This window comes from Sturnira hondurensis, unplaced genomic scaffold, assembly GCF_014824575.4.
Source record: "Sturnira hondurensis isolate 20B ecotype Veracruz unplaced genomic scaffold, ASM1482457v3 Scaffold0005329, whole genome shotgun sequence".
In the NCBI taxonomy this organism is placed as follows: domain Eukaryota; kingdom Metazoa; phylum Chordata; class Mammalia; order Chiroptera; family Phyllostomidae; genus Sturnira; species Sturnira hondurensis.
In genome coordinates, this window is record NW_028077960.1 from 6,035,343 (window position 1) to 6,062,039 (window position 26,697).

The 26,697-nt window shown below is 39.2% G+C and overlaps 1 protein-coding gene and 1 pseudogene across 3 annotated transcripts in view; both read left to right on the top strand.

Moving 5' to 3' along the window:
* UACA (uveal autoantigen with coiled-coil domains and ankyrin repeats) overlaps positions 1 to 22,919 on the top strand; it is an 89,177-nt gene extending 66,258 nt beyond the window's left edge. For all 3 annotated transcript variants that reach the window (XM_037047164.1, XM_037047165.1, XM_037047166.1), the window contains exons 10-19: positions 1,052 to 1,120; positions 2,201 to 2,308; positions 3,383 to 3,415; positions 3,940 to 4,038; positions 8,580 to 8,616; positions 9,424 to 9,476; positions 12,468 to 15,206; positions 16,889 to 17,041; positions 19,133 to 19,198; positions 21,693 to 22,919. In XM_037047164.1, coding sequence (XP_036903059.1) covers positions 1,052 to 1,120; positions 2,201 to 2,308; positions 3,383 to 3,415; positions 3,940 to 4,038; positions 8,580 to 8,616; positions 9,424 to 9,476; positions 12,468 to 15,206; positions 16,889 to 17,041; positions 19,133 to 19,198; positions 21,693 to 21,764 — 3,429 coding nt within the window. In that variant the 3' untranslated portion in view covers positions 21,765 to 22,919. The remainder of the gene's footprint in view (positions 1 to 1,051; positions 1,121 to 2,200; positions 2,309 to 3,382; positions 3,416 to 3,939; positions 4,039 to 8,579; positions 8,617 to 9,423; positions 9,477 to 12,467; positions 15,207 to 16,888; positions 17,042 to 19,132; positions 19,199 to 21,692) is intronic.
* On the top strand, positions 10,382 to 11,339 carry LOC118987661 (GTP-binding nuclear protein Ran-like; annotated as a pseudogene).
* Positions 22,920 to 26,697: the final 3,778 nt, after the last annotated feature.

Sequence of the window (26,697 nt, forward strand, 5' to 3'; positions counted from 1 at the left end):
CAGACTGCACATAAGGACAGTCCTTTGGTGGGAGGAAAGGGGGTAGAAATATAGTTTGGGCCAAATTGTAGATATAGAATATCTTCTTAATGATAGATATAGAGTATCTTCTTAATTGTAGATATAGAATATCTTCTTAATGATAGATATAGAGTATCTTCTTAATTGTAGATATAGAATATCTTCTTAATTGTAGATATAGAATATCTTAACTTGTTCCTCGAATTCTAAATTTAAACTCATTATACACTTGGTTAAATGAAACTCGACAAATAATGCAAAACATAAAAAAATTATCTTGGAAAATTAAAGCATTAGCTGCTCTTTCTTTGTTTAATTTTCTTGCTCTCAAATAATAAGAAAGAAAGAGCTTTCTAAATTATTGTCGATTTAAAGGTCAGTTTGGGTGAAAAAAGGAGGTTGTTTGCTGTCTTGTTTAATCATTCTGTTTTTATTAAAGCAGCTCGCTAAGCTGGAGTGAGGTGTCAGAGCAGTAAGTGCACTAGATAACACACACCCAGCCAAGTCTCGAGAGACCTTCGTGTAGCTCTGGTCAGGGGGTTGTCTGTCTCTTACCTACCGCAGCCCCTTGGTGTTTTATTTCATAGGTGCTCAAAGAAAGAGTTTCCATATTTTTCTTCCAACGTGTATCTCCCCTCCTTCTTGCTTTTCAAAGAGGAAATTCTTCCTTTGGGAATGGTTGGTGATGCTTCGTGGCACAACTTTAGACTCTGTCTAGTACAAATTCTCTCTTTCAGAATTTGGTTCCTTTGGTTCAAGTAAATCCTTAGCAATAAGTATTTTAAGTTGTGTTACTTTTTAGCATTTTAAAATAAGTTATACTTGATTTATTTAAAATCAATATCCTTAAATATGATTTCCATTTGGAGTTTTAAATGGAAACAAATGCTGCTACCTTGCGTTATGTATACCAAAAGTTAATGTTGGATAAACTGAAAAATCACTAATTGAGTTTATTACCTAGTGAGCAAAATGGATATTTCTCTGTTCTCATACTTGCTAACCTGTGTTCTCTTCTGTTTTATCAAAGCGAAATTTGACACACATGCTAGATGATGTAAATATGAAGTCAAATCAGAGGGAACATCAAAGCATTCAGGTAAAAAAATATTATCTTTCTTTGCAACGAATTCCAGTGATTTTGGTTGTTGTTGTTTTTGGTGGTGGGGTAGGGAAGAAAGAGAGGAAGCAAAAATGTTGGGGGAATGAGTAGGGGAAGCGAAAGTGGCCTGTTATGTTTTGTGACTCCATTTTCTTATCCAGTCCCTTTGGAAAGAATTTACTTTTGATATGAATGTTTGGGTCAGTATTATCTTACACAAAGTATTGTTTTAGTACATATTAGGAAGCAAATAATTTAACAACTTTATATAACTTTTTGTTCATTTAAAAGTATTCATTTGGGCCAGAAATCATAAGTTGCTATTCATTGTACATAACTAATTATAATGATAAAAATGAAGCTTGTTAATGTAAGTAAAATAAAATCTGAACTTCTTCTGAAAGTATTTTTATTTTGATTCAGAAAAAAAATTTTGTTAACCACACAGCATTTTTTACCTTTCACATTTGGGAAAGGGTTCAAAGAGTAATTGTTATGTGGATTATGTTGGAAGAAGATCCCATAATTAAATAGTTTATCTTATGACTGAAATATCATTAAAATATAAGTTGAATAGCTGTTTTCCATATGCTAAAACAAAAGTATTTTCTTTGGGTTTTATAGTTTACTATGTAGTATTAAGAGAGTGAAACATATAGCCTTAAATTGGAGACTTAAATGTTTTTTTTATACCACTGAAGTGGTGATTAGTTTAACAAAAGCGTTAGATTAGTCTTGTAAATTTGAGGGTGTTAAACAAGTTAAAACCGCATATTCTTCTGCTATTTTCTGTTTCCAGATAGATGGTCCTTTTACTTTTTATTAGAATCATGATGGTTTGCTGTTTTTTATGTACTTGTATTCACTGGATATCATGAGATTTTAATTTTCTCTTTTATTTCCAATCTATGGATTTATATAATTTGCATATCATTGAAATCATTGTATCTTTAGAGTTAAGCTCTTTTATATACAGATATATCATTATGTGATAGCACACTGTTTTTTAAAATTCCTTTCATAAGAATTGGTCTTTTAAAGTTGTCTACCTAGCACCTGTTTTCTTTACTATTTAAGGAATTGGAGCTTGAAAATGGAGATTTGAAAGACAGGCTGAGAAAAATTCAGCAAGAACAGAGAATATTATTGGATAAAGTCAATGGTTTACAACTACAGCTAAATGAGGTAAATAATCTGCATATTAAAAAATCCACACTATTTTGCTGCAGTAATCACCATTGATAATAAATTATTAATAATCACTTGTCAAATCAAGTCAGATACTATGTGCTTAAAGAGGTAAAATTTGGTCATTGCTCTGAGGGAAGTTCTGTTTCGCTGGGGCCTTTACATGAAGCTTTTAGTGTTTGATATGGGAGGGTGGGCCTTTTGTAGTACAGGCTTCTCCCACTAGGTGAGTAGTCTAGGACCCCATCTGTGCCAGTGTGCCAGTGTGCCAGTTGTTGTGAGAGGCTGCGTTTGGCTTGAATCAATTTTTTTTGAAGACTCTTTCAACACATTTTCCTATTTCGTGATGGGCGATTTACAAGTACCTACCCACACCACACTGGGTGTTCAGCAGTGTTTGACTAAAACTAGCATGACCCCCATGCCCCACCCTCCCTATTCACCTGATTGCCCAAGGAATTTTTTTTTTGTTTCGCTGGATGAAAAAAGTCCTTTACGGGAAATGTTTTGCTGATATGGAAGAGATTAAACAAAAAATAGCACAAGCACTAAAAAGGCATCAAAATAGACGAGTTCAAAACCTGTTTTGAGCAGTGGGAAAAAATCTTGATAGGTGTATTGCATCAAACGTGGAGTACTTTGAAGGTGATGGACATTTAAACATGTAAGAATAAATACACAATTTTTTATGAATAAATTCCATTGTGGGGGTGAGTCACCCCCTCACAAGAACAGAAAATGATGTTGGTATATAGCAGTAACAAAGGGCTTAATTATAGTTGGGACTGTGGGATTGTAGAGGAAAGGGCAGACAGAAATGTGAGGAGGGAGAGCAGGTAGGGGTTGATCATTGATGGGTTTCCAGAAGAATCGAAGGTGCTTCTGAACCTGGAGAGTGAGCAGAATAAATGACAGCTCCGCGGAATCGGGTGGGCATTAAGAGTGGGCATTCTTGTTCCCACTCTTAAAGGAACGTGCTGGTCTTTTTAAAGGGTATGTGCCATGCTTAAGCCTTTTAAAATGAACTTCCAAGAATGAAAATACATTTCTTTTTTTTTCTTTCCAATTTAGGAAGTAATGGTTGCTGATGATCTGGAAAGCGAGGTAGGGTGATAAGTTCTACTTTAAAGCTGTGAAACGTTGTGCAGATTGATGACGTGTCAGTAGAGGTTTAAGTCCCCAGCTGAGAGAGAGACCAGGATTCTATGTATTTCTGGCTATTGCTCAAAGGGAAAAAAAGGTTACACGTGACTGTAAAAGAACATTGTGAAAGTAGTGGCATGGTTATCGTTGGCATTTCGTTGTTATCACCTGAATATCTCATTTTCTGTGATGTTTTTCATGAAAAGATGTAAAATTCTAAACATTTTAAAATAAATATCTGAAAATAATGTTTAAGACAAACAGGAATTTTGAATTTTTTATAATATTGTTTATATGTATTATATATTTTATTAGTATATTTAAAGAAATTGTTAACTCTGCTAATAGTTAAAAATCCACTATGCTAGAGATCTCATTAGCTGCAGCCCTCAGAGTAATTCAAACTCATGTTTCCTAAAACACAGTTTAAACTCAGTTTCAAGCACAGTGTGATTTTGTTCTGTATTTATTCCTTTCTACTTCAGAAAGAAAAGCTGAAGTCTCTTTTGGCGGCTAAAGAAAAGCAACATGAAGAAAGTTTGAGAACTATTGAGGCTCTGAAAAATAGATATAAATATTTTGAGGTATAGAAAAGTTTAAATAAATTATTTTATATAATTCATAATGGATAGTGTTAAAGGGCTTGGAGTCAGATGTGAATTTGTGTTATCATTCTTTTCTTTATAGTTTAAATACATTGACCTTGGGCAGATTTTTATTTAAAATTTCTGAGCTTGTTACCTTTTGGCAAAATTGGAGTTATTGTGCCTTTTTCCAGAGCTGTCCTAACGGGTAAATGAGATCATTGAAATTGACTGGCATGTAACTGATGTTTAATTTACTTCCAGTTTCTCATCCCAGCCTTCCTCATTGTCCATTCTTACCATTTAAAAAGTTTTTTTTACCTGTAAATTTGCAATGATTATGATGGCAGTAGTAACAAAGCATTATATCAATGAATAGTGGCATTTCCAGGATTATCTCAGGAAAAATTCCATATCTATCTAGATTAAGCAGAACACATTGTTTGATGAAGAATAGGGTGTTAAGAGGGTCAGATCATGTACTCATCTTTAGTTGGATCAGTTAACTTTTAGTTTCTCCAAGGCCATGTTTTTCTAAAAAAAATTTTATTGAAAAGTAAAAAGTATACATGCTCAAGAGTATTAGTTGAGAACTTTTCACAAATTGAACATACACCCAGTGAAGAAACAGCATTACTGTTTCAGTATCCAAAAGCTTCTTACACTTGTTTCCTGTCAGGACTCACACTCTCCACCCCAAGGAGGACCATTCTCCTGACTTATAACTGCATGGATTCATTGTGCAAGGACGTAATATGTGTTTTATAAATGTCATTCATCACTGGGGATCGCTGAAGAGAGTGGCTTATTCAGTGTGATTCTTTATCCTTATTCAGGAATATACCGTATGTTTCGGACTATAAGATGCACCCTCCCCTGTTGGGGAGGAATAATGGTTGTTAATGCTGCTGTTGAGTTCTGTTTACATTGGTGAAATGTTATGTTATTAAATATTTTACCGCATTTTTTTGCTTCAAAATTTTTTTATTTTCCTCTAAAATCTGGGTGCGTCTTATGGTCCGAAAAATACAAAAGTGATTTTTTAAATTTTGATTTTCAATTACACTTCACATTCAATATTACTTTATATTAGTTTCATGTGTAGAGCATAGTTATTAGACAATTATATAATTTATAAAGTGATCCCTATGATAATTTAAGTACCCACCTGGCACCATACACAGTTAGTACAGTATTACTGACTGTATTCCCTGTGCTGTACTTTGCATCCCCATGACTGTTTTGTAACTGCCCATTTGTTGTTCTTAATCTCTTCGCTTGTCCCCTCAGCATCCCAACCCCCTTCCTCTCTGGAACCATCAGCTTGTTCTCTGCATCTGTAACTCAGTTTCTATTTCATGTTCTTTTATTTTGCTCTTTAGATTCCACAGATAAGTGAAATGATTTGGTATTTGTCTTTCTCTGACATATTTCGCTTCACACAATACCCTCTAGTTCCATCCACATTGTTACAGATGGTAAAATTTTATTCTTTTTTATATTCTCTGTTTATATTCCATTGTATGTATATACTACATCTTCTTGATCCACTCATCTACTGATGGGCTGCTTCTGTATCGTGGGTATTGTAAATAACACACAATGAACATAGGGCTGCATATATTTTTTCAAGTTAGTGTTTGGGGTGTCTTTGGACATATACTCAGAAGTGGGGTCACTGGGTCATAAGGTAGTTCTGTTTTTAATTTCCTCATACTGTTTTCCACAGTGGCTGCACCAGTCTGCATTCCCACCAACAGTGCATGGAGATTCCCTTTTCTTTGCCAACACTTGTTAGTTGAATTATTGATGATCGCCGTTCTGACGGTCGTAAAGTGGTATCTCATAGTTTTAGTTTGTATTTCTCTACTGATCAGTGGTGTTGCTCTCCTTTTCGTATGTCTATTGGCCACTGTATGTCCTCTTTGAAGAAATGTCTATTCAGGTCCTCTGCCCATTTTTAAATTGGATTGTGAGTGTTTTTGGTGTTGAATTATATGAATTCTTTATTAGTTTTCGATATTAACCCCTTACCTGATGTATCACTGGCAAATACTTTCTTCCTTTAGTTGGTTGTCTTTTTATTTCATTGATAGTTTCCTTTGCTGTGTAAAATCTTTTCAGTGTAATGTAGTCCCATTTCTTTATTATTATTATTTTTTGTTTCCCTTGCCTGGGGAGATATATCAGAAAAAATACTGCTAAGAGAAATGTCAGAGAGTTTATTGCCTGTGTTTTCTTCTAGGAGTTTTATGGTATTGAGTGTTACATTTGTCTTTAATCCATTTGGGTTTATTCTTGTGTATGGTGTATGAAGATGGTCTACACTTTTTTCGGTTTTTTCTTTTTTTGCCATGTATCCATCTAATATTCCGAGCACCACTTATTGAGTAGACTGTTTTTACCCTATTGTATGTTCTTGCCTTCTTTGTCATGTATTAATTGACCACATGGGTGTGGGTTTATTTCTGGGCTCTCTATTCTGTTCCATTTATCTTTGTGTCCCTATTTATGCCAGTACCATGCTGTTTTGATTATTGTGGCCTTGTTGTGTAGTTTGATATTAGGTTCTGTGACACCTTCAACTTTGTTATTTATTCTTTTTCAAGGTTTCTGTGGCTGTCTTCTTTAGTTTCATATAAAATTTTGAGTTGTTTTAGTTCTGTGAAAAATGCCATTGGTGTTTTGATAGGGATTGTGTTGAATCTACAGATTGCTTTGGATAGTAGGGACATTTTAATGATGTTAATTCTCCTTATCTATGAACATGGTATATACTTTCATTTATTTGTATTTTACTTAGTTCCTTCAGTGGCTTGTAACTGTTCAAGTACATGTCTTTTACATCTTTGGTTAACTTTATTCCTAGGTATTTTATTTTATTTTATTTTTTGATTCAGCTGTAAATGGTATTGTGTTTTTTCTTTCTGATCATTATTGGTGAATAAAAGTGAAGCCAACTTCAAAATATTTATTTTGTATCTTGCTACTTTACTAAATCATTGATCAGTTTTAGTAGTTTTCTGGTAGAATCTTTAGGGTTCTCTCTATATAGTATAATGTCATGTACAAATATTGACAGTTTTACTTCTTTCTTCCCAATTGGGTGTCTTTTTTTTTTTCTTTTCTGATTGCTGTGGTGAGGACTTTCAATACTATGTTGAATAAAAGTGATGAAAGTGAACATCTCTTGTTCCTGATCTTAAGGAAAATATTTTTAGCTTTTCCCTATTGAGTATGATGTTAACTGTGTATTTGTCATATGCAGTCTTTATTATGTTGAGGTATGTCCCCTCTTATCCCACTTTGCTGACTGCTTTTGTCATAAATAGATGCTAGATTTTGCCAAAATCTTTTTCTGCATTTATTGATATCATGATTATCATCCTTTATTTTGTTAATGTGGTATATCACAATTGATTTGCGATTATTGAACCATCCTTGCGTCCCACAAATAAATCTCACTTGATCATGGTGTATGATCTTTTTTATGTATTGTTAGATACATAAAACAATATATCAGTTTGCTGATATACTTACATACAAACAATATATCAGTTTGCTGATATATTGTTTTGGTAGCTGTTTCAAACTCGACTATTAAATATTACATAGAACAAAGAGCTTAACTAAGTTCACAGGCATATTTCCATACCTTTGGGGCAATAAGAATTGGTAGAGGTAGCATTAGTTTAGTTACAGAACTATAGGCCCTTTTTATTGTGTTTACCTATATCAGAGTTCAACACACAACTATTCTAATACACACAGATACACAAACATAAATTTACATACCCATATCTTCACTCTTGAAGGTATAATGTTTTAAACCTATGTGTTAGATTATTTGTATTTGACTTACTTGGGAAAAGGAGCGACCCAGATATATTGTATTCAGAGCAGAGTTCCTCTCTTCTTTCCCTGATGCATTGGTAGGTGTGGTACTAAGTGTAGGTTTTTGCCTCAATTTCATTTCCTGCTCTCTCTGTCTCCTTTTGCCTTCAAAATTAATGGGTGTTTTATAAATTCAGAAACAAGAGGTTAATACTAATATTTCACAGTCAGCGAGGCAGGGTTCCCACTCCTGGCCGTGGTAAAGTGATGTGGTACAAATGTGGCATTTCCTTCCTTTTGAGGAAAAGAAGCAGCAAAGAATATACATTGAAAATTATTCATGGGGAGGGTTGTGGGGTGGGCTGGGATGGCAGTAAAAGACAGAAAACTGTACATGAACAACAATTAAAATAAAATAAAAAATATTCAGTTTATTTGAAGCTCAGTTTTTTTCAGTTGCACAATAAAGCTTTTCCTTGAACACTTGGCTGCTGTTATTAAAATGCCTAGTGAGGTAGTTTATTCCCTGCTGATTGTTGCTACTGCTGGGTCTTTGTGGGTTCTAGCAGGATAATACTCAGGAGAAACAAGGAATGTTTAAAATGTGGTTTTAATGACTGGATCATTTGGCGATAAATTAGGTACACAATATAACAAAAGGAAGCAGTATTCACCTAAAATGTTTACATTTATACTTTTGATTTCAGAGTGATCATGTTGGATCAGGAAGTCATTTCAGTAACCGTAAGTGTACAAATGTAGATTGTCATTCCAGTTCACCCAGCTTAAGCAGAGTGTTGATGCCCGTTGACTTTGTCTAACTGTACACGCTACTCCTGCTGCTAAACTTCGTCCGGCTACTTATGTGTGACATTCCTCAACACACGGAACTCTGTAGCCTCTGACGTAAAATCAGCCGTCACTGAGCTTCCCATGGCACGTATTTTAAAAATTGTGTCTGGTATATTACCAAGTTTGCTTTGCTGGTTAGTAGACATTTATCTTGTGATATTTGGGGCTTGTTTTTTGTGGAAATATACATGGTTTTCTGATATGGAGAAATCTATGGATATTGTTTAAATTCAGGTACTAATTTTAAAATTAGTTTAGAAGTTCCATAAACATTTATTTTAAGAGTATACGTAATTAATCTTCACTTTTGTTTCTTGTTTTTCAATTTTAAATAATTTCTCTAGAACATCTTTTGCTTCTCATTGAGTATTAATATTTATTCAGTCAATTGCAGTTACGCCATTTTTATTTTGACTGATTACAGGTACATATATAATAATTGTGGAGCTTATTTAATTTAATAGTGTTACATATTTCTAAAAGCAAACTTAAACTTTATTCAGAAGAATACCAATACTTTCCTTATATACAAAGAAAAAAGGAAAAGAATGAATGTCTTAGAACAGAGATAACTTTATACTATAACTCATGCTTCTCTTTTGTTTGAAAAGTAAAGGAGAGATAATAACACCCGAATGAATACTTAGCCTACTTTGATACTGATATTGAAGTTGACATCATTTATTTGGATTTATTTAGGAAAAGAAGATATGCTTCTTAAACAAGGTCAAATATACATGACAGACTCACAGGTAATACTACTTTTTAATACAAAAATTATAAAAAATATATCTGTCTTTTAAAAAGAATGATTTTTATATTTATCAAAAATATGTATGCCGAATATGGTTTTCATTATAAAAAAAACTAAGTTGGTCTTGCATTCTTTCGCAGATACTGCTTTCTCTGGTGCCCCCTAGTGTATTTTTGATGACAGTGGCTTAAATTAGATTTGAATGTACAATTTCATGGTCTTTACAGTAAGCCTCTATTACAGCAGTGGTTAACTCTTCGTATTTTCCCATAAAAAGAGGAAAACATGTATGAATAATTAAAGAGCCATTTGTTTTGACCTTGAAATATATATGTATATTTTCCTTGCTTTCAAATTGCTGTGTTTTAGAAATTCACCTCAAAATAAATAAAGCTTCCAAGAAGGTAGTGTTGTCTGATTTTCTTGCTTGTTTATCTGTCCCTCACTTTTAGTTTCCAGTAATAACAAGGTTTACACTCCTAATGCCTCTTATGGACCTCAGAACTGAGAAATATTTGGGTTTTAGAGGCTTTTTTATGTGCCTGCATCTGTAGACACAGTGAGTTAGTGTGTGTGGTGTGTAAAATCATTTGAAGCTGGAAACTTCTAAGGCGAGAGGATGGATATTAATCAACTGAATGATGTTTAAGAAGATTAGATAATATTTGATGAAAGTAAAACAAGTATGGAAATTGGGAAGCTGTGCAAGTAACTTGTTGGTAAGTTATAGTGGTCTTAGTCTAAAGATAATCGATAAGTTGAAAGGTAGTTAGAAGCAGACTGAGGCTGGGAAATTATCCCATGTTGTAAATTCTCGTCTTGATCCAGGGAAGGGAGTGTAGCTTGAACTGCACAACGCGGGAATAGTACAGTGGGTCAGCTGTGTCTCTGGGCATGTGAATCACAATTCCGCCATCTTTCCAGCTCTCGGTCATACAGACTGGGAGGCGTTCTGGAAGTCACATCACCACCCAAAGAGAACCCCAAGTTCAGGTCAAACTTTTATTGGTTGGTGATGGTGGGACTGGGAAAACCACATTTGTGCAACGCCAGTCTGGCGGGTGAATTTGAGAAGAAGTATGTAGCCACCCTGAGTGTGGAGGTCCACCCCTCTGGTGTTCCACGCCAACAGAGGGTCCATCAAGTTCAACGCACAAGACACAGTGGGCCAGGAGAAGTTGGCGCGCTGAGGGATGGCTACTAACATCCAAGCCCAGTGTGCTAATATAATGTTTGATGTCACTTCAAGAATGTGTCTGCCTGGCACAGAGATCTGGTACGGGTGTGTGAAAGCATCCCCATCATCACGTGTGACAACTAAGTGGATGTTAAGGACAGGAAAGTTAAGGCAAAATCAATGGTCTTCCACTGAAAGAAGAATCTTCAGTACTATAACATTCTGCCAAAAGTAACTACAACTTTGAAAAGCCCTTTCTCTGGCTCACTAGTAAACTAACTGGATCCTGGCTGGTGGCTTAGTGGATTGGTGCCATTCTGCAAACCTAAGTGTTACGGGTTCAATTCCCAGTCAGGGCCCGTGCCTGGGTTGCAGGCCAGGTCCCCAGTTGGGGGATGCATGAGAGGTAACCACACATTGATGTTTCTCTCCTCCTCTTTCTCCCTCCACCTTTCTCTAAAAATGAATAAAATATTTTAAAGAAAGAAACTAATTAGAGACCCCAACTTGGAGTTTGTCGCCATGCCTGCTCTTGCTTGTCATGGACCCAGCTTTGGCAGCAGAGTCTGAGTGTGACATGACCTTGAAATTGCTCAGACCACCGCTCCCCTGGATGACAAAGGATGATACTTTGTGAGAAAGGGAAGCTGGAGCCCAGCATCAGATGCCTAGTTTTATAGGCAGCTGTCCTGTGGTGTCAGTGGTGCGGCTTTATTACCTAGCTAAGCAGAAGCTGTGTTTGATCTTTGGGATGCTGGAGATGAGCGGACTTGGGACTGACGGTGGCAGTTCAAAAATACCTTCGTTTTTTGGACCTGCGTGTTTAGCTGTTTTGGAACAGGGTTGTTTCCTTAATGAGTTTCAAATCTAAGACTGCTGCGGCCACATCACAGTATTCAAGGTGAAACTTTGTTCCTGTCATTCTCATTCCTTTTCATTTAGAGTCAGAATAAAGTTGTATTTCATGTAACAAAAATGAAACAAAATAGTGGAATGTACGCATAACACATGGCTTTTATCAGTGAATTGGTACTTGTAGAGAGCCCTTATTGTGATAGGCTATGTGGGAAAAAATACAAATTGTTAAATTTAGTCTTTCGTGATTATATGTTTCACTGAGAAGTTTAATTATACTTCTTTTTGTCAGCATTTACTAGAAGGGAACAAGATATCAATCAAATATTGTAGTAAGATTGAATGCAAAGTTCTAATTTATCTTTCTATTTGAGAGAAGAAAACTTGTTGCTTTTTAGCCGGTTGATTAACATCAGTCTCTTGACTACTCTCATGCTAGCTAGGTTTATTTTGGTGGTATATTTATGACTTAAGAACATTATCTTGGAGTTAACAGTGAGGATACTCAGAAGTCAGATTTTTTTAGAAATAATTTTTAACTTTTTTTCAAGGGCTCAAATCTAAGAGGGTTCTGATGGCTTCAGAATTTGAAGTTCTAAGCACATTATATGTCCTAAAATATAGAGATAATGCACGTGTATTGATTGAGCTAATAGTCATGTGGGGGCAGGTATTGTGAACGGGGAAGGACACGACAGTTTCCAGAGCCCACAGCTATTTTCTTTGTTCTGCTAGAAATACGTGTAAGTGAACAGACTTCCAAAATGTCACCGCTTAAGTGTATATTAAGGAAATCATACCCAAAACTGTTTTTCTTACCTCGTACATCAGTAGTATATTTTTCCAAAATACTAGTCTGAAAACCTTTGACTACTGATGTTCTGGATCCTGTGTAAGTCTGGCAAGTAAGGGGGTGTCTTTGGCTTTTGTGATTGATACCTGTCCCCTCCTTTTCAGTGTACTTCCACGGGCATGCCAGCTCATATGCAAAGTAGATCTATGTTAAGACCACTGGAGCTGTCCTTACCCAATCAAACCTCATATTCTGAAAATGAAATTTTGAAGAAAGAGTTGGAAGCAATGAGAACTTTCTGCGATTCCGCAAAGCAGGACCGACTCAAGCTGCAGAATGAGCTGGCACACAAGGTGGCAGAGTGCAAGGCGCTAGCCCTCGAATGCGAAAGGGTCAAGGAGGACTCCGATGAACAGATAAAGCAGCTAGAAGACGCACTGAAAGATGTGCAGAAGAGAATGTATGAGTCCGAAGGGAAAGTGAAACAAATGCAGACGCATTTTCTTGCCCTTAAAGAGCATCTGACAAGTGAAGCAGCTACAGGGAGTCACAGGCTAACAGAGGAGCTGAAGGATCAGTTGAAAGACATGAAAGCGAAATATGAAGGTGCTTCAGCAGAAGTGGGAAAATTAAGAAACCAAATCAAGCAAAACGAGATGTTGGTCGAAGAGTTTAAGCGGGATGAAGGCAAGCTGAAGGAAGAAAATAAGCGACTGCAGAAGGAGTTCAGTATGTGTGAATTGGAGCGAGAGAAGAAAGGTAAGAAGGTCACAGAGATGGAAGTCCAGGTAAAAGAACTGTTAGCAAAGTTGGCCCTTTCCATTCCAGCAGAAAAATTTGAAAGCATGAAGAGCTTATTGTCAAATGAAGTAAATGAGAAGACAAAAAAGCTAATTGATATGGAAAGAGAACATGAGAAGTCACTTGGTGAAATTAGACAGTTGAAGAGAGAACTGGAGAACAGTAAGGCCAAGCTTTCCCAGCACGTCAGACCAGAGGAGCACGAGCAGCTCAAGAGCAGGTTAGAACAGAGGTCGGGAGAACTTGGGAAGAAGGTCACCGAGTTAACGTCGAAAAATCAGGCCTTACAAAAGGAGGTTGAAAAGGCTTATCTGGATAATAAGCTCCTCAACCAGCAAGTGCATAACTTAGCAGCTGACATGAAAAACCATTATGTTCCTTTAAAAGTAAGTGAAGAGATGAAAAAGTCACATGATATAACTGTTGGTGATTTGAATAAAAAGCTTTTAGATGTAACACAAAAATACACAGAAAAGAAGTTGGAGATGGAGAAACTGCTGATGGAAAATGACAGTTTACGTAAAAATGTTAGCCGCCTGGAAACTGTGTTCATAGCTCCCGAGAAACATGAAAAAGAGATAATGGCCCTGAAATCCAATATAGTTGAACTTAACAAACAGCTGTCTGAACTTAATAGGAAATGTGGTGAAGACCAAGAGAAAGTATATTCACTCATGTCTGAAAACACGACACTGAAAAAGACTATGAGTAATCAGTACGTGCCAGTTAAAACCCATGACGAGATTAAAACTGCACTGAGTAGCACATTAGATAAAACTAACAGAGAATTGTTAGATGTGAAGAAAAAATTTGAACATGTAAATCAAGAATTTATGAAAATAAAAGATGAGAATGAAATATTAAGAAGAAACCTGGAGAACACTCAGAAGCAAATAAAAGCTGAGTACATCAGCCTTCGAGAGCACGAGGAAGAGGTGCGCGCTGTCAGTGAGAGCGCGAGGAAGGCGCAGGATGACCGCGCTGACATCCTGGCCAGCTACCGGAGAGGCCAAGAAGAGATCGTGACACTGCAGGGCGAAATCGAAGCCCAGAAAAAAGAACTCGACACGATACAAGAATGCATTAAACTAAAATATGCTCCAATTGTCAGCTTTGAAGAGTGTGAGAGGAAATTTAAGGCAGTAGAGAAGGAACTAAAAGAACAGTTATCGGAGCAGACACAAAAGTGTAATCTCAGGGACGAGGAGAACAAGAAGTGCAAACAAGAGAATGACGAGTTAAAGAAGGAGATCTGCACTCTTCAGAAGGAGTTAAAGGGTAAGAAGGTTCTCATTGAGGATGCTCATGAAACGGAAAGAGCATTAAGCAGAAAGACAGAAGAGCTGAACAGACAGTTAAAAGACCTGTCACAGAAATACGTGGAGGTGAAGAGCGAGAAGGAGAGACTGGAAGAAGAAAATGCCAAACAGGCTTCTGACATACTTGCAGCACAGGCACTTTTGCAAAAGCAGTATGTTCCATCGGAACAGGTGGAGGCCCTGAAAAAGTCTCTCAATGGCACGATTGAGAAGCTGAAGGAAGAACTGCGGAATAAGCAGCAGTGTTACGAGGAGCAGCAGCAGACAGTGGCCACCCTGCACCGGCTGCTGGAGAACCAGAGGAGCGCGTCTGTGCCGCTGGCAGAGCACTTGCAGGTGAAGGAAGCCTTTGAGAAAGAACTTGGGATCCTGAAAGCGGGCTTGAGAGCCAAGGAAGAAGAAAACCAATGCAAAGCTGAGGAAGTCTCCAAACTCCAGTCAGAGGTTCAGAATAGTAAACAAGCATTAAAAAATTTAGAGACCAGAGAGGTGGTTGATTTGTCTAAATATAAAGCAACGAAAAGTGATTTGGAGACACAGATTTCCAACTTGAATGAAAAACTGGCCAACCTGAATAGGAAGTATGAAGAAGTATGTGAGGAGGTTTTGCATGCCAAAAAGAAGGAACTGTCTGCAAAGGATGAGAAAGAATTACTCCATTTCAGCATCGAGCAAGAAATCAAGGATCAGCAGGAGCGGTGCGATAAGTCGTTGTCAACAATCACAGAGTTACAGAGGAGAATTCATGAATCTGCTAAGCAGATCGAAGCGAAAGATAATAAGGTAGGTCCTGTGTAGTCTGTGTGCCTTTGCATTGGAAACTGCAGAGCAAACGGAGTTTTTGAGCATCCTGCAGGCAGGTTAACAAAAGCATTAACATAGTGACCATTACATGTCACCCCCCTATTTAACTACTGGTGTGCAAGAAAATTTGGAATTGAATAAAAAAACTATAGTCACAGGAAAATCAAAAGCATTTTGAGTTATGTTTCTTCAGCTGGTAACAGCCAAGAATTGAGGAAAGGTGAGAAGATGCAAGGGTCATGTTCCTCACAGTGAATCCAGGGGGTTTCGTGGTACATGAAGAACAGTGAAGGAGGAAAGGGAAAAAAACTATATTTCTGGGCTGCAAGAAACCAAGGATGCTGGGGAGCACCCACACGTAATCTTGGCACTCATCCATACCAGCACACCAAGCTCCCCACTGTACATTCTCTCCCCCCCTCTTTCCACAGACCGGTCCCATTACCCAGAATGTGCTGCCCCTCCTTTGTACAGCCAGATTCTGTTCATTTTTCCTTGTGCTCACATCAGTACTTGTCCTTCCTGAAGCCTTCACTGTCCAGTCTAGTCCGCAGTAAATCTTTCCTCTTCCAAAATGCATGTTTTGTTTCAGCATTGCCATCCATTTAAAACATACGTTTTACAGTGTCAGAATTATGTGGTCAATCTTCGCAACCAATTGTTAAGAAAAATTACGACTCACCTTTTCTTTTTATCATCCACTCTCACAGTATAATTTACAGAGTAGGAGCTCAACGACATTTGCAGAAGTGGCAGTTGCATAAAGTATGTAGTGTAACGATGAGAACTCAGGGGGACTGAGTGCAGTTTTATCGGTTCAGCAGATAATTGTTAAATGCCTTTCACATGCTGGGTGCTGTGCTCAGGGCAGGGGGCGCAGCCCTGGGGAGAGGAGACGCAGCCCAGCCCTGGGGTAGGTGCAGGTACTAACCTGACACATCCACACAGATGCCCCGGAATCTGAGTCCTCCCTGCTTGTTGGGAAGGTGGTTATGAGTATAATAATATACCATCATAGCAAGTTATTAATTTCTACTTAGAATCATTGCCATGAATTGAGTGTGTATTATGTACCAGGCATGCATATCTTTATGGTAATGTTTGATTTTCTTAACTGTGAAAGATTTTCCCCCTTTCACTGATAATGAAATTAAGGCTTAGAAAAAAAAAAGGAAATCAATCAGCCCAGCTCACACAGCTGATAAAGCATCAGATCTGCCGAAGTTAAAGCCCTAAAGCCTTCCTCTGTGCTATTCTAAACAGCCTCCCTGGTTTCTCCCTCTTTAAGACAAAGCAGTGTAAAACCCACCATTCTTGAGAGGCACAGGGCACGTGAGTGAGTGCTGGAGGAACAGGAGCCAGGCTTTTTTACTCTCAAACATTCTTGGAGAAAACCTCTACCTTCCTCTCTCGTTCAGACGACCTGGAAGATAGTCTGTGTAGCTTCACAGGTACTTTTGTGTTACCTAAAAACAAGAACACTGGGGTCACGCTCACATCTTAGGGCATATGTCATATTCGTTCTTAATTTTGTAATGCTTTCGTAAGGAATTCCTGAGGAATATAATTCAAGAAATATGTTTGTGTATACTGTGTCAAGGTGTTCATTGTAAAGGAGTAATGCACGTTTCTCCCACAACTTGTTTTCTTTTCCCAATAAGATAACTGAGCTGCTTAATGATGTAGAAAGACTAAAACAGGCACTGAATGGCCTCTCACAACTTACCTACGCGAGCGGGAGTCCGAGCAAGAGACAGAGCCAGCTGATTGACACTCTGCAGCACCAAGTGCGGTCTCTGCAGCAGCAGCTGGCTGTGAGTACCAGGGCCTCGGGCCTCGGGCTGCCAGTGCAGGGGCACGGCGGCTTGTTGGTTTATAAAAGCCGATTGAGAAGTCAGATGGAGTTGTGGCTGTGTTCAGATCCAAGAATGTAATCATTTTTGCTAAAAGTGACTTACACTAGTGGTATAATATACTTTATCTGGTGCCTACTATCTGCCAGTCACTACACTACACATTTTACATACTTTAAACTATATCTTCATCACAACCTCACAAGGCTTTATTCCCCCCCATTTAACATTCCATGTTAAGGAAACAAAGATGAAAATATTTGATGCCTGGAGCCGTACAGCTAGGATTCGACCCTGGGGTGCACTGACTCCGAATCTGGTGCCTTTCCAGCTGCGGCACACTCTCTAAAGTCTCGGTCCACTCAACTGAAAGGAAATTTTCTCACACTCTTTTATCTTTACAAGTAGAGATAGGCCTTCCCATGGCCTTATACCTTATATCATTATTTATTAAAAGAAAACATCGGGATATATATATTCATATAGGTGCCTATATTCCATATAAATACCTATAAGGCTATATATCCCCTTTATATATTAAAGGAAACGTCTGGATTTAGAGCTGAAGAGGGGGTTCAGTTGTGAGCCTTACCTTTAAAAGCAAGTGACATGGGCATCTCCCTTTGCAGTGGCTGCTTCATCCATAAAACAGGATAAGAAGAACTGATTGTTTGTCTGTTAATGGAATGAAATTATGTGCATGGAAGCACCAAGTAAAACATAGCCCGGTCAAATGTAAATTGTTGCTAATATGTTTGTACTCTATAGGAACTGGCTATGAATTATTTTTGAGTAGAAAAAAAGTTATTTTTAAGTAGCCATTTTATAACACTATAGGCCAGTAGCACCCTGTCAAAATTGCTGATTTGGGTCTTCTCAAAGGGATATGGTAGTCCCTCAGTAATCGGAAATATTTGCTTATTTATTATGTTCGTGACATTGTACTAAACACTGTCGGGGACAAAAAGAGTGTGCAGTCTGGTCCCCGGGGAGTTCTGGGTAGTTTTAGGGGCAAAGTATAGGTCCAACAAAAGTAATGACAAAAAAGAGCAGACATAGAGTTGTGAGTATAGTCCCAGATTCTAAGTGATGATCAAGTCCCAGGAAGGAATGGTTGCTGGTGTGGCGGGAGCTAGTTTCAAAGGGGAAGGGCTGAGCTTGTAGGGTCGGTGGTGCTTTGGTAGGTGAGAGGGAAGCAGAACCTCTAGGCAGAGGCAGCAGCGTGAAGCAAGGCGTGGAGGTGGAATGCGAGTGGCCCGGCCCGGTGCAGTAGAAGGCTGACCAGCCTGACCAGTAACAGGAGCCGTATTTGCAGCCAAATCGTGGAGCCTATTGAGAACCAAGCAGGTGATTTTAGATTCTCTCTCTTTTTTTTTTTAAAGATTTTATTTATTTATTTATCTTTAGAGGGGAAGGAGAGAGGGAGAGAAACATCAATGTATGGTTGCCTTTCGTGCGTCCCCTGCTGGGAGTTGGCCTGCAGGGAACTGGCCTGCAACCCAGGCATGTGCCCTGACTGGGAATCGAACCACGATCCTCTTGTTCGCAGGCCCGCGCTCAATCCACTGAGCTACACCAGCCAGGGCCTAGATTCTCTCTTATATGTAATGAGGTGTCACCCAAGGCTTTTAAGCCAAACATGATATGAGGAAAGATCTTCCTCTATCCCCCAAAGCATGATAGGGAATAAAGTCTAGAGATGGGGACGAGAGACACTTCGCAGTAATCTAAAGCATAAGTTGTTAAGTGTCCATATTATTTATTAGCATTAGGTGTAAAGTAAGGCAATAATTTCGTGTGACTGGGGATAAGTAGGGTTGCTTTCACTGTGGATGTTCCCACAGAGCCATGAGAAAAGTTCACACTATTGTTATGCTGTGGAGTTGTGCACGGGTGGGTCCGCGGTGGTTTGTTACAAGCAGCAGGAGCTGCACTTTTATAATACTGCAGATTTGTAGCCTCAGACCCAAGGACAGCAGTGTCATGAGCCTCCATGTGTCTCAAAACACGAATGCTGGTAATGCTGATCTGCCTGTCTTTCCACATTTCTAGGATGCTGACAGACAGCACCAGGAAGTAATTGCAATTTACCGGACACACCTTCTCAGTGCTGCACAGGTAAAGAGCAGTTTCTCCTTTGCGAGGGATATTATTTAGAGAAAATAATTTTTTATGTTCAAGTAAGTGTATGTTTAAAGTAGGTGTACCCCATGCACTTAGTTAAAAACAATTGTTTCTTTTAACCGCGGCTTACACATCTCCCAGGAAAGTGTACAAAGCTATACGGCAACACAGCATGTTAAATTTAGTGTTAGCGCCATTTGCTTGTCACCCGTGTTCTAACAGTTTTGCAGTGCACAACAGCAGCACACGCTGATGGTGTTGCTGGCCACACGCGGTGTAACAGAGCGGGACAGGCTGCTTCGTCTCTTGGTGGCGCGGGAGTACTTCTCCGAAATGTAGAGAACACTGTCAGAGTAAAAAATGACAAGTAAGGTGTGCCCAGAATTACAGTAATTTAAGGGGAAAATTTGATTCTGTTAGGAGATTATCAATAATACTTATGTATTGAGTCTTAAACTCAGTGAAGCATCAGATTAAGAATTCCCTTCTTTGGGTTTGTAGTGAGAAAGCTCTATTTAGAAAAAAATAAATCTCACTAAGAAAATATTTAACATACGAAAGATACTACCCTTAATGCTCTGTAGAAACCCTGTGATCAGCATCTCCAAAATTCTCATAATGGATTTTCCAGGAATATGCACTGAAAGAGACTATGTTAGAATAGCAGGTGAGACATAAATGGATTGGTTTGGATTTGGAGTGTGTCAGGCCACACTGTTAAAAGGGGGAAAAAAAGGTATTTGAAGCAAAGTTCAAAGAAAAGTCATTTTAAAAAAAGAACTGGGTAAAATAATAAAAAGGAAGAAACCACGGCATAGAATTCTTAAAAGAAAAAAGCTGGCTTGTTCTATAGGAGATGAATGGGAAACCAATGGAAGAGAATGAATGCGATGATAGAAAATGCCTCGGGCTCCCTTCTCTCAGTAGGTAGGAGATGAGCTGGAGATGGAGAGTTTACTGCAGAGGCTGTTGAGGGGCCAGGATGGGAAGTGGAGGAGGGGAGTAGTGGGCAAGTATGTAGATCTGTGTTGGAGAGGGAGGGAGAGCGTGCTCTTTCAAGAGACACTGCCAACTAACAAGCTTCTGAAACTGTTCTGCTGACTCCTAATGAAACATAACGGAAGCAGCTGGCATCTGAAATAGTCTTACCTTCTGGCATCATAAAGTTAACTAAGAAATTCAGTTTAGTCAACTATGGCTAATGTTTGAAATTTAAACACCCTGCTGTTAGAGAAACAGATTTTGGAAGCAGAACTTTTTATATTAATAGGAAGCATTATGCTGAAACCTATTCAAGTGCTCCAGCAAAGAAAAAGAAGGGGGAACTGTAATAAACTCACATATTGACTTGCAATTAATCAACCCGCTTGCCATCTTTTTAAGTTTGAAGTGTTTCTTTCTAAATATGTGAGTAAATGGCCAAGAAGATCTCAAGCTGACCAGTAATGGGGGGAATGGAAATGAACAGGGAGGTACCATTTTTCTCTCATGGGATTGGTCAATGTTAAACAAGGTGCTGGGTCATAGCGTTTGTTGGCCAGGGCCTTGTGGGAAGTAGGCACGTACCCCCTGTTGTTGGGAGTGTAAACTTATAATCTCTATAGAAGGAAATTTTGTAGTGCTTAGCAAAATTAAAAATTGAGTTCACTTGTTTTTTAAGTTCTCACCCGAGGACATGCTTATTGATTTTAGAGAGAGAGAGAGAGAAACATCAGTTGGTTGCCTCCCATACGCACCCCAACCAGGGGTCAAACCCCCAATCTAGGTGTGTGTCCTGACCAGGAGTTGAACCCACAACCTTTTGGTGCACAAGACGATGCTCCAAACAGCTCAGCCACTCGGCCAGGGCTGAGCTTGCTTTTTCACCCATCAATTTGTTTTCTAGGAATCTGCTCATAAATATTGGAAACACCTTAAAATGCCCATGATTGGGGGAATGGGTAAAGAAGTTATGATATATCCATACAGTGGTATGTTATACAGTATTTTAAAATAATTAGGGAATTAACTTGGGATAGATTCCTATGACACCAGCTGAAAAGCAAGTTGCAAAATTACATGTATGATTCTATTTGTGTGAAATATAAAAATATGGGGATTTTTCATTAATAACCTTTCTAATTAAAAAAAACCTCTCAGCAGGAGCAAGAATAAAAATTTCCTTGCAGTTTACTTTGCTCATTTATAAACTCATGCTGTGCCTTATTCTCCAAGCTGTTGTAAAAGAGAAGTGTGTCTGTTTTCTGGTAATAGATTTTAAGAGCAACTGGTATAAACAACTTTTAAAATGAGTTTCTTTGTTTCCACGATGGAGCTCTACTCCATTTCCCAATGAATCCTTTAGAAATACGACCAGGGTGGTAAGGTTTGGGCACTTGGTGAATCACAACCAGTTGGGCCCTATTATAAAGCCTCAAATCTTTAGCCAGAATTCTTGTGTAAATGAAGATGACGTGAACTCTTTCTCCCCTTTCCTCTCTGTCTCAAGGGTCACATGGATGAAGACGTGCAGGCGGCCTTACTCCAGATCATACAGATGCGGCAGGGGCTTGTGTGCTAGGGTCGGCGCCGGCCCACAGTGTCCGCCTCGCCTGCTGGTGCTGAGCGTTCTCTTGCAGCTGCATGGCTTTTCTGAGCCTTCCTGTACTGGTATAATTGAAATAAAATATATTTTGTTCCATCAACAGGTTTTAAACAATTAGATGAGTATGTTATTGAGTTTTTTTAATATCAGTTCAAATCTGACCTTCCATATGTGTTAACTTTACAGTCAGGCAAACAGTATAATGCTTTGCCCAGGACTGGCCACGTACGTTTAAACCTTGCATCCCTAATAAAACCTGAGCCATCTGAGTGGGGTTGAAGAGGGGTTAGGCTGAAAAAATTGCTTAAAGATTTCTCTCAGAGAAATTAATTTGGTCGGTGGCCACTTTCAAGTGGATCAAAAGATCTCTCAGATCTTCAGTCGGAGCCAGGAGACCGATACAGTTTCGAGGAATGCGTTGTGACTTGGCTGGCCAAGTTCATTTTTACTGAAGTAACTTGAGTGAGTGCCTTTGACTTCTTTTGGAATTACAGAATTTTTTTTCTTACACAAGTAACTTTTATGCCTTTTAAAATAAATTTCTTTTCATAATGGTTTGCAGTGCTGAATTACATTTAGATTAAGAACAGGCCAGGGTAGAATATATCAGGAATTTATAATAAAATTGCCTCGTAATCTCCAGAACAGTACCTTAATTTTCACTTGTGGTGACGTTCCTTGCTGCAGTATGTAGAGAAGTATAAATGGTATGGTAGATTTTTCAGAGTCAAAAATTTTAGAGTTTTTTAGCAATTATGTTGATATTTGCAACTATAATAACCAAGCACTCATTACACATACATCCTCCAAATGTTTGTACTTATTTATAGGAAAATCACACTAATGAGATTAATAATGTGAAAAGCAACTTTCTTGCAAAATAGCATGAAAATAGCTCTTTAAGATTCTAGACAAAAGTGCAATAATATAGTAAACTTTAAGAATGTAGTTAGTAAGAAAATAATAAATAAAATTGGACATGTTTATAGTAAATGCTCTGTTGTAACCAACCATTTGTATTAACTACATCTCATTAAAGTTTATGTTTTGATATTTTTATTAATTTTGTTTACCATTCACATTGAGAATTACTAATTTGACTATTAGCAAATAAACTGAACAAATGAATTATTTCTGCCAAGTTTTTTAATTGCAAAGTGTACGTTTACAGTCATCTTTGAACATTGGGAACCAGACCGCTGAGCCCGCTCAGGTGTGATAGCAAAGGCACAGGGCCGTCAGGCAGCACCCCCCCCCCCCCCGCCCATGGAGTTGTGGCGGTGCCTCAGTGTGGAGACAGCAGCGGGAAGGCAGGACTGGGTTTACTCTTAGCTCTTCAGGTGAATGTGCAGAGTTTATGTAAGCAGTGTTTGGATTCTTTAATTTTTATATTTAAAATATTTATTTATTTTTAGAGAGAGGGGAAGGAGAAAGAGAGGGAGAGAAAAATCAATGTGTGGTTGCCTCTCAGGTGTCCCTTACTGGGGACCTGGCCCGCAACCCAGGCATGTGCCCTGACTGGGAATCAAACTGGTGACCCTTTGCTTCACAGGCCTGTGCTCAATCCACTGAGCTACACCAGCTAGGGCTTTAATTTCTATATTTAATGTCCCCAACCTTTCTGGTACCCGGGGCCGGTTTCGTGAAAGACAATTTTTCCATGGACCTGGGGTGGGGGTGGGGGTGAGTGGTTGCGGATGACTCAAGCACATTACATTCAAACTCACCTCCTGCTGTGTGGCCCCACTCCTAACAGGCCTGGAAGTTGGGGACCCCTGTCGTACAGCCTGGGTTCTGTTTCACGAGTATTAGGTCACCTACTGAAGCCCTGCAGTGGAGTAAGTTCTTAACTGAATGGTTTCGGTTCAGTGCTGTGTTTTCCGTATTAGGGGTGGGAAGGGAGCCTTATGTGTATTTTATTTTGTCTTCAACCATCAATAAAGTGTTCTCTGCAGAATATTGTTTTGAGCATCTTGTAAGTAAACAAAGTCTATTTACTGTCTCTGGAGAATTGGGTGTGGAGATCCATGGGGTTCAAAGTACAGACGGTGATATCCATTGGCAGCTACTGTGTAGAGTGAAGGAAGTATCGGGTACCCTTGAATTCGGCCCAACCACTTATTCACTCACCTTGTGACATCAAAGGCAGAGACTGCATTTACAGCCCCGAGGACTAGTGTTTTTAGACAGTAAGTGAGTGGAACATAAGAAACAGGTGATGCCGTTCTCTGCTGCCCTGTGCTCAGAACGACTGGGAGGTTCCGGACTCCTGGCCAGGGGAGCAGGCGCGCTGCTGCCCGAGACGTGCGGGCTCTGGAAGGACCGCTGAGCTGTGGGGTGTGGTCCCCTTTGTGGGAAGCTCTACACTTCCATGGTTTAGTCTTTATTATCGCTCATGGCTCACCAGAAAAACTTATTCCTTTCCACAGAGGATCAGCATCGTAAAGAGCTATTCACATAAAATCAGACATTCATCCGATGAACACCTTAAATTTTCACATTACAATGACGAGTCTCGGTGTTCCTGTGTTGTTCAAAAACTACAGATTAAATTCAATCTTTCTGATGGCTTGGGTGTTGTTTTAACCTTTTCTCTTGTCCCCAACCACATGTTACGGTTTAAAATGTTCTGTTATTCTAAAGGCACGGGATTATTGCTGCTTTAAAAGTCTTGCAGCTTTAGACGATCCCATTTCCTGAGTGGTCCCAGCTGTCCACTAACAGGGACGTAAGCGTCGTTCTCGTGCACACGCTTCTTACCTGTCTGAAGGGCGTGCTCCTGGTTCCCTTGTTCCAAGCTAGAATAGGGCAGAGATTCAAATGAGCTGTTGGTGTCCATGGTGACTGTTCACACTGACGCCAGACATTAGCCAGCAGTGGTTCTGTCTGCTTCTCCACAGTTGAGGAAAACGGCTTCTCACTGCCTCTGTATTCTCCTCATTGCTGGATTCTTCAGCCTTGTGGTGATCTTTCTTCCTCTTGCACGTTCTGTTCATCAAAGTGATGACCTACCTCTGGTGCTAAAATGAGGGTTGACAGAAGACCACCTGTGATGAGCATGCAGAGGGTGGCTGTGCATGTCTGGCAGAAAAAAAAGAACCTGGACCTCACTCCTGGCTGCTAAATGTGGTGAATAATTTTCAGAAAGAAAAGTAGGAATGGCACCATAAAATGCGTCACGCTCAGAATGCATCGTGCACACAGTGCAAGATGGGAACCAGGCAGTCTTGCTCTTGTTTCTCTGTTCCCACTGAACTGGATCTGACGCCTCGTTGTTGGAAATTCTTGCCTGTGTTCTGGGCCTTGGCTATTTGAAACAAGGCTGTCTAGACCAACTTCTCCAGGTACATACTAATCTGCTTCTTAGCATCATCTCTATTTCTTACAGCCTGTAGGGGCCTTTGGCTGACAAGAGTCATGAATGCAGAGATTTTTCTTTTAAGAGGAAGCCGCAGAGATGGCATTCCAGTAAGACTCCCTCATCAGCGCACTTGCATTCAGCATAATTGGGCGTGTGGCATCGCTCACTCATTAGAGGACATTTTCATTATTTATGCCTGCATGAACAAACACTGCTGATGAATGAATTCAACCAAAGAGGGAAGGTTACAAAAATGTCATGTAAGTGAGAAAGAGCCAAGCCTGTGAGGGCTGCCTTGCCCAGCATGTGTGTGTATGTCCCCCATTCAGTGACATGAGACATCAGTGAAAACGTACCCCTTATAATTGATATTTAGCATCAAATTGTACTTACCAGGCCCGGATTTTATATTTTAAACAGGTTTGCAATTTTTCTGAGATAACAGTCCTGGGAATATTCTGAATTCGGGAAGGAGTTTAGAGAGGTTATTGCCTTCTTAATAATTTAGAAGACTTATATTGCTCTGCCAAGTCACAAGATTAACATTTAATAGAAAAAACTGTATCATTCAGTCACAGCTATTAGATCAGATGGATTTTACATTAAGTGAAGAAGATGTCGAGCATTTAAGGAACATTAAACTACAGGCCTCTATGGTTTTAAGGCCCAGGCCCCGCCCCATGGAGTATTTGTTTACGTATACAGACTGCATTAGGGGTGGGGAGAAGGGCACATGTGTTCAGAGAAAACAGGCTGTGAAGGAGTGCCATTTTCCACATTGTGAACAGCTACCGTGCAGATTCAGTCTTATTTTATAATAATTAGCTTTATGCATCATTAAGTTGCTTTCTTACAGGCTGGAAGAATATGGGGAAGGCCCTTTTAAAAGTGGTGCCTGCAGGAGATCCAAGCAGCCGGGACCCCTCTGTTGATAATTCATTTTGAGAAACCACATTTCTCAGTTTTCAGATCACTCTATATCGTAAAGAATATGAGTTTGAAAATGCGTACTCCCGTGGCCCCTAAAGACCATGGCCGGGGAAAGACCTGAAGAGGAGGAGTTACTTCTAATGAGTGTCAGCTTTTACTAGTGATACCCAAGCAATCCAGACAGGACCATTCTGCAGTCCACATTCGGGACAGCCACTCACCCGTGGGGAGGACGTCTGCACCATGCTGTCTATTAAGTGCTTAGAACACACTTCTCCTAGTTGCAGTTAAAACATGACAAGCAATACCTTAACATAAACTTTTCTTGCTCTTTACAACCATGCCTCCCACCCCATTCCCTCCTCCAGAAACCGGGGGCCAGTATTCTGTGGGAGAATAAAGGCACATAGACTCGGAGCATGTGGGAAGGAATGGAGTTATTATAAACTAACTTTTCCCCTACTATTCCCAAACAAATTTTTGTGATTTTCTTTCTTGCCGTTCTAAGCTTTTTAAAAATGGCCTCTGACTAAAGTGGCGCCTTATGGACTTCTTCAGAAATTCTCTTCAGGATTTAAAAATGAAGCCAATTCATACTCAGAGTATTCCTGCTACAAA